Source organism: Trypanosoma cruzi, genomic scaffold (assembly GCF_000209065.1).
Source record: "Trypanosoma cruzi strain CL Brener 1047053517075 genomic scaffold, whole genome shotgun sequence".
NCBI classification, from domain to species: Eukaryota; Euglenozoa; class Kinetoplastea; order Trypanosomatida; family Trypanosomatidae; genus Trypanosoma; species Trypanosoma cruzi.
This window is the reverse complement of record NW_001849296.1, coordinates 6,716-14,911: the sequence shown is the minus strand read 5'-3', so window position 1 is coordinate 14,911 and position 8,196 is coordinate 6,716. Positions and strand designations below refer to the sequence as shown.

Genomic DNA, 8,196 nt, shown 5'->3' with positions numbered 1-8,196 from the left:
GTGAGGACCTAAGAAGTAGCATGAAGTACTTTAACCCTCCCACCACAACGTTGCCTCGGATCACCACGGCAGAGTCGTTCAATACACTCAGCGATGAGAACCGTCTAGACCCTTCAAGATGTATCAGCGTACCGTTGCCGCCATCCATATGAAATGTGTTACCCACCACCGCAAACAAGGAGTGCCACGACACCCTCAGCACAGATCCCACAACGTGAATGGCGTTTGACGATGCCGCCACGGCGTGAAACACATTGCCACTGAACACCACCGCGGAGTCGTTGCTGATCGCCAGTCCATTCATCGCGACACACGACGGGCTCCATACGTCCAAACCCGACCGAGGGATCAGCCTTGTGACCGTAAAGCGGTTCCCGCTGACCGTGATGTTCGTGTGCGGTGGAAACCCACCCTCCGGGCTGAGCAGCGCGTCATGGAACGTGTTGCCGGTGACGATGATGTTCAGCGACCCCAAAGCGGCGTGTGCGTTGCCCAAGAGCACCAGCACGGCGCCGTCCCTCCAAGTGCATCCATCGAACGTGACGTTCGCCACTTCGCCCATCATCGCCCCTATCAGCACCGTCAGGCTCATGCCACCCCCGCTGAACGTCACGTTGCGGTAGCACAGCCACGACAGCCCGCCGCCCACTGCCTGCGCAACCTCGGGGTACACCATGTCGCTGATGCACCCACCAACCGGCGGCGATGGCGGTGGCGGTGGCGGTGGCGGCGGTGGCGGCGGTGGCGGCGGCAGTGGCGGTGGCGGGCCAGCAGGCACAGGCGCCGGGACACACACATCGCCGTGCCCTCCAGCAGCGCACTGGCACTTGCAGTCAATGATCGCCGTCGTCAGCGGTGCAAAGCAGTCGCCGTCCTTCGTGCACTCCCCGCACGCGGCAACCGTCGTCACGTTGGTGATGCCGTTAAGCTCCAGTTCAGCCGCCGTCGTCACCTTCCGACCCGCGAGCGTCAGGCACCCAGCAACGAACCGGTAGCCGGTTTCAGTCCGCAATAGCAGAGGCTCCGACAATCCCGTCAAGCCCATCTTGCAGCCCGTCAGCGTCACAACACTGCTGCTGTCGATGCTCACTAAGGCGAACTCAGTGTCGTATAACATCGCACCCAAACCCACGTCGTTGTCACGCCAATCCAACCAGCTTGACTCCTGGACGGTCCACGAGTCGTCTGCAAAGATGGCGTAGCACACAGAGCCGCTGTTCCCCACCACGCGCAACACGCTGTGATCCAACACGCTGAAGTCTTGGTACTGAAGCAGGAAGCTTGTTCCGGAGGACATTGTATTGTTGAGCAGCGCAAAAACAGAGTGATTGCGGACACTGAGCATGGCCACGTGGAACAGGTGTGTGTATCCATCGAAGCTGCAGTACCGCGTGTACAGCGAGCTGCCACCCACCAGCGTCAGAGTCCCGATCGAGTAAAAACCAAACAAACCGTACCTCGATGCATTCGCCTTGACGTTGCTGACCAACAAAAAGGAACCACTCAACAAGACTTCCCGCAGCATCACCACGCTCAGCTTGTTAATCCCATTTTCCAAAGTCTGAACTGCGGAGGACTGCACCGCATCAACCTCCGTGACGGCAATGTCGCAATGCTGCGGAAGGGCACCCATAAAAACAACGACGGAGGACCGCATCACCGTCCGGCCCACGCGGATCAGGACGCCGGCTGACTCGGCCGCCTCAGCACCCCCAACAAACTGCAGCGCGGCACCCTCACGGAATGTGCACCCGGTGAGCGTAATGTTGATGGGGAGATGCAGCGGCATACCGTCGAGAAAGAACGTCAGCACAGCACCCACGCCGCTGAATATCACACCCACGTAGCAGTGGTGCGTCTTCCACATGTTCAGCGCGAGGCTCGTCAGCGTCTGGCTCACTACGCAGCTCGTGTCGCCGTCGACGGCTCTCTCCGGCAAGGGCGGCACAACCGTGTCGGGCACCTCGAAGGGAAGACACGACGCGCCATGCCATCCGTCCTTGCAGCTGCACGAGCACGAGCCGCGGTCCACCGACTCCGTCCCGGGCATGTAGCACGCCGCGTCGTCGTTGCACGTGCCGCACCTGAACACCACCACGAGCTTCGGAAACACACCGGCGTACGACGCCTCCTCACCGTCCTGAAGGTTGCACCCAACCACAAACCGCGCGGGTGACGCCACAACCGTCTTTGACAGAGCCAGACCAGCAAAGAAGGCGCTTCCCTCCACCTGACGGTTGTTTGCAAGCGCCGCGGTGGTGCCTCTGTCCGACAGCTGAATTTTGTGCTGGTGACGCGATATACTTATTATTGAGGCTGCACTTACGTTGTTGCCCGTCACACGCCACTGCGCACCACCCTGGAAAGTCACAGAGCCAGAAAAATACAACAGCGCGGAATTCAAAACTCCCGCTCTGCCAACAAAGGTGCAGTCCGCCACTCTCAGCAGCCCCGAAGAGCCCACGCCAGCATCCCCAAGAAGAAAAAAGCCATTAGCCGCGCTCATTGTGTTGTTCTCAACGTCAAGGTAGCCGCCGTTCTTCAAATCAACAGCGCAAACATAAACAGATGCTTCCATACCCTCATCCTTCTCCGTTGTACCCAGCGTATTTCCCTTCACAATGATCCCGCCACCATCAACAACAACATCATTGGTAAAATAAACTGCGTACCGATTCCCTTCAATGCGGTTGTCAAGTAGCAGCAGCGTCGAGTTCTCACTGGGGTAAAAATTCAAAAATAGAATGGCGTGGCTCGACGTCGTCACAATTGCACTGCCCACCACCAGTATCTGGGAACTCGCTCCAAAATCACCCTCAAACTCCAACTCACCAGAATCCAGCATCGAAGAAGTCACGTTCACGTGCACACGCCCACCACTCCCCTTGACCGACAGGCCCGCGAGGACGCACTGCAGCAGGGTGACGTTGAGTGTCTTTTCCAGTGCGTCAAAAAGCGAGAGGTCCAGCACGATCGCGGCGGTGAAGGTCACGTTGACAAAGCACAGACCACGCACACCGGGATCAGGATAGTCCACGGAGCTGATGCTGCCACCGTGCACGCAGCGTACCTCCGTGTCCTTCGCGTCGGGGAGCGGGAGCGGTCCAAGGCCGTCCGGAACCGCAGCTGGTAGACAAGTGTCGCCGTGACCGCCAGCAGCGCACACACACTCACAGCCGCTGATGCTGCTCGTCCTCGCTGCAAAGCACACGGCGTCCATGGTACACACGCCACAGTCCAACACCGTCACAGGCGTCCCAATATTCAGGTCGTACTGGTAATCCGTCACAGGAGAGCCCCTTGCCTCGTTGCACACGCCGTAGATGATCGGGCGCGAGTCGGATGGTTGTGACCAATCGTTTGTCATGTGTGCATGAGTCGACGAGTACGAGCCGTGCGTGAGTTTGTTGTCAAGTATCGACCACACACTCCGATCGCGGAAAGCCACGCCGTAGTAGTTATTCACGTGCACGACGTAGGCGGTGCGAAACTCGTTGTCGCGGTGCACCAGCCAGCTGCCGCCGGTCACGGACAAAGTGGCTGCCATGAGCATGGCAAAGCTGAGGCGGAAAGTGTTGGACACGATCTGCAGCACGCTGCCGCCAGCCACCGCAACATCCCTGAACCCACACGCGCCGTTATAGTATTCGGTGCTCGGCACACTCCAAGAGCTGTTCTGTATGGAGAACACGGAGCCGCCGCTGACACGCAGGTCCGACGCAAGACCGTGCATCACTTGCGTCCGCGACACGACAACGCAGTTGTCCATGTAGAAGGCGCTGGACAGGTCGGCGCCAAGGCTGCGCTCCACGAGGATAGCCGCGCAAGAACCCCCGCCACACGCCAGCGTAGACCGCGTCATGACAAACCGCGTCGACAGAAGCCGGACGCCGTCCAGGACAAGCGCGGAGCCGTACCGGTATCCCGCACGGCCATGGGTCGTCGGCACGTACCGCGACCCGCCAACCGTCGCACGCAGCGTTGAGTTCGCCAGCAGCACACTCGAGTTCGGCGGCATCGCGCCATGCAGCACGAACGTGCCCTCCAGCGACGTCACATTTGTCATGTTGACGAGGGCGTGAGGCATCGAGAGCGCCGTGCTCTCGCTGAGGCCACCAATCCGCAGCTGCGCGCCGCCCGCAAGCACGCAGTGGCGCAGCGTCACGTTCAGAGCGTCAGCGAACGCGTCCATCGAGCGCAGGTCCACCCCCACGGTGATTGGCCCGCTGAACACCACCAAGTCGAAGCACGCCGTCGCCCGCCCACCGCCAACCGTCACGGACTCCGTCAGCGTCACGCCACTCACGCAGTCCTGCGAATCACCACCGGCCCTCGCAAGCGGCACGTCGAACGGCAGGCACGCCTCGCCCACACCGCCGGCACGGCAGCTGCACGCGCAGTCAGAGAACGAAGCCGTCAGCGCATCGAAGCACGCCAGCGCGGCCGCACAGCCGTCGCACGGCACCACGCTCACGGAGGACAGGCCGGCCATGCGGTAGTCGCCGCTGCTCTGCAGCACCCGGCCGCCGGCACGGTTGCACTGCACCGACACGACGCCGCTCGTGATCGCCGGCCCGGAGACAAGCGTCGCGCCGGCGGCAGTGCAGCGCGCAATCGACACGGTGCCGCCGCTCAGCGTCACACCCGACAGCGACGCCACAGACGAGGCCTCACCCACCGCCCACACGTCGCGCAGCTCCAGCCACCCGCCGGCACCCACCGTCCCACCGTCGCAGCGCACCAGCGACGACGCGACAGACCCCTCGACGCCCACGAAGCGCAGCACCGAATCAAACACCGCGAGACGCTCGCCAAGCACAAGGCCGCCGCCGCTGCTCACAACAGAGACGTTCGTCACGGAGAACACCGAGTGGCTCCGCAGACTGAGAATCGACGAGGACGCCACATGCACCGCGGATGCGGTCGGACCGCCCGACGCCTCCAGTAAAACGCCGTCAAGCACCACCGCGCTCGACAGCAGGTCCACGTCGCCGCCAACGTACACCGCCGACCCGCCCGCGTGCAACGACCTCAGCACAGTGTTGCTCACACGCAGCTGCGTCTGCAACAGCGACGTCGCGTGCAGCACAAGCGGCGACGCCACCGCGTCCGTCAGCCCGCTCAGCTGCGAGTAGCGCATCGGTCCAGGCGTCACAATCGTCGAGTCGCGGACCGTCACGTTCGTGTGTGCCGGAAGGTTGTGCACAAACACAAGCGAGCAGTAGCTCCCGGAAAGCCCGCTCACGCTCACCTCCAGGCTCCGGTCACTCGCCGGCTCGCCGCTGTAGCCCCGCACGTAGAGCTGCGCACCGCCGTCGCACACGCAGTTCCTCAATTCGATGCGCAGTGTGCCGAGAAGCATCGCCGCAACGTCGAACACCACAGCCACGCCGTTCGTGATGGACACGCCGTCCATCAGCACCGTGTCCACGGCGCGGCCAACCGTGATGGCCCTGTCCACCGTACCGCCCCGCAGTCGCAGCACCACCGCATGCACCGCGGGCATCCACGCCGCCGCCGCAACCAGCACCAACACCACAAGCAGCGCCAAAAGCACAGCCGCAAGGGCCCTGTGCCGCTCGCGGTGCCGGCTGCGCGGACACGCACCCACAGCAGACCGCATCCTCCAACCCACACAGGTATCAATAAAGCCTTCTTATTCTATCGCTCTCGCCCAGTCGACCGTAACTCCTGCTTCGCAAATCCCCTTTCTACAGATGGCGAATCCAGTGACACAATTCCGATATTTCGTTATCCCACTACTGCTAATCCTAATACTGCAAGTAATCCCTAGCACCTTGAAACGATAGTTGTGATGGTCAATCCAAAGTATCTCTATCTGCTCGGTCGGAGAAGAAAAAGACAGAAACAACAGTCACTAAACACAGTGGCACGCAGAGACATCCGGCCACAGAAAATCCCCGCCAAAGCGCAACCACCGACACAAAGAAGCACAGACGCAACCACGCAGTGACACCATCGCCCTCCCACCACCCACGCAGCCCCGCACAGCCACCATGCAGAGTGGTGGGATCCCGGCAAAAAGACGCATGACCATTGGCGCCGCTCCTGCTACCGAATGGCCACATCACAGAGCAATCCCGATGCCGTGGACGACACACAAGAGCCGAGACAGACCCACGTGGCAGCGTTGCAACCGCCAGCCATCGAGCGAGTAAGAGAAGGTGTTATTGGTGACGCGGAATAGGGGTGGAGGATTCGCCAGTTGCCAGCAGTCAGAGTGTCGTTTTTCGCTCACGTGGGTCGGCATTGCGCAACAAACAGCGGCACCCTACGCGCACTGCATTACACAAGGAAGGGATGAAGAAGCACGGCGGCAGAACTCAGTCACAGAAAACAAGAGCCCAAATCAATTGCACGCTCCGATTGACTCGCAGCCGTCCGGATGGTGGTCGCACCGCTGCCGCGAGGTGCGTGTGTCCGCAGAAAACTGCAATGATGAAGAAAGGGGACAGAGACGCAGTGCGGTCCTCATCTATCTCGGTTGGATGTGACACCGATAACGTCATCTCGCCAGATTGCCTGCAGCAAAGGCCGTCGCATTCAGCAGCGATCGGTGCCTTCCTTCTCCCACTGGGGCGCCACTCCACCAACGCCGTCGCTCACCTCCTCCCCCACCAACACAACGAGGGAGCAACAGCGGACGATGCGGCGCGTGCGACGAGCACGCAGTCGCAATGACCAAACAAAACAGGGGTGCACAGAGCACTTTATCCAAATCCTCGGCCATCACACTTTTTAGAAAGAAGAAGGAAGGGAGACATGCCGACAGAACCGTCAGTTTCATTCCTGCCTCTGGTTGGAACACAACACAACAATAAGACAAAGGCCAGGCGCACACCAATGCGGGCAAGCACACACACACATCGTCGTGACGCCGTCGGTGCGCGCACAAGGAGAAGAATGCTGCGCCCCACGGCAGACACGGCTCGCACAGTGCACACGCCGCAAAACAGCATCCAAAAAACAAACGCACACACCGCCAGCAGTCACCTACCGTGGACGAGGAGGAACAACACACAGCCTCCGCCTCCAGCTCAATCCCACGGCCAACGGGATACGGCCACAGCCCCGCAGCCAGCACACAACGCACGCGGAGCAAGCAATCACCCAAAGAGCCACACGCGGAAACGGATCCTCACCCATCCATGACGCGGCGCCTCACTCCACGCGGTCACACGAGGCTCACTGTTTCCTCAATAGAACTTATGCCTCGTCCATCCCTTAAAGATGCTTCCTTTAATGATGGGGCTTAGAACACCATAGAAGAAAATGGACAACGCAGTCATACTGCAACAATGCCAGCCACAATCATCCTCCAACTAAGGTGCAATTCTCCAATTATGCCTCGTATGCACGAACAAGTAACATACTATAAGAAAATCACCCAATGTTTTTCACCAAAAACCAAGCAACCCCATGCCTTCCCTAATTTCTTCGGTCACCGCTACGATCAATAGCGTTGGACATTTTGGCATTCGTGTGCGGTGCCACCGCCTGGTGCTGGTGCACCTGCAGCGTATGCACACATAAGCATCCAAAAATATATATATCCAAAAGTGTTTTCTTTACTAAATCAAAGCTGCCCCATTCCCCAATTTGCTCTCCTATTTCCGTGGTTATTCCTCACTTCGGAGAGCTGCATATCCGCTAAAGTCCTCGGATGATATTGACACTTGGTACTGGCGCACCTTTTCCTTCCAGGACCCCGCCATTTCACGGCTTTCATCGTCGCTCACATTATCGGAATTGTCGACACCACATCTCTGCCAGTCATTCATCGACGTGCTGCACGTAAATCATCTCCCACAACATGTCTCGGGATAAATTCCTCCCAACCACTAAAATATGCCGCCAGGCACTCAGTGAACTGCCTCACAGTGCTGGTTATCGTGTGATGCCCACCCGCCGTAGCCATCCGCAGCCCAGCCAGCGTCTTCCGTCGTGACTCCACAAAGAAAAAAAGGGGTCCACCAGTGGGAATTTCCCAACCGCCGGTGTGCACAGCAGCCGATACTTCAAATTTTCCCTCTCAGAAGAATTCTTCAATGAAACCAATCCATATGAATCGTTGGGGTGCCCTTGAGGTTTAACGTTGGCACTGCGTACTGTCCTCCACAACTTGCTGATGGCTTCAGCTCAAGGTCCTCTGCTAATGCACTGGCAAACTCCCAA

At 59.5% G+C, this 8,196-nt stretch overlaps 1 protein-coding gene, 1 non-coding gene and 1 pseudogene across 2 annotated transcripts, besides 2 other annotated features; all 3 read right to left on the bottom strand.

The window, feature by feature from the left end:
* On the bottom strand, positions 1-5,623 carry Tc00.1047053508845.9 (dispersed gene family protein 1 (DGF-1), putative; the record flags this gene model as incomplete). Its single annotated transcript, XM_800392.1, has 1 exon — positions 1-5,623. A coding segment is annotated over one exon (5,623 nt), but the record flags the coding sequence as incomplete, so codon positions are not given.
* Positions 1-8,196: a sequence feature (areas not merged during assembly with more than two copies in the genome that could not be assigned to a particular haplotype).
* Positions 698-766: a microsatellite.
* On the bottom strand, positions 6,224-6,290 carry Tc00.1047053508845.15. Its single transcript, XR_008255569.1, has one exon. It is a non-coding gene; the product is annotated as a C/D small nucleolar RNA (snoRNA), TB8C3C3 (small nucleolar RNA).
* Positions 7,614-8,196, bottom strand: Tc00.1047053508845.5 (annotated as a pseudogene; the record flags this gene model as incomplete).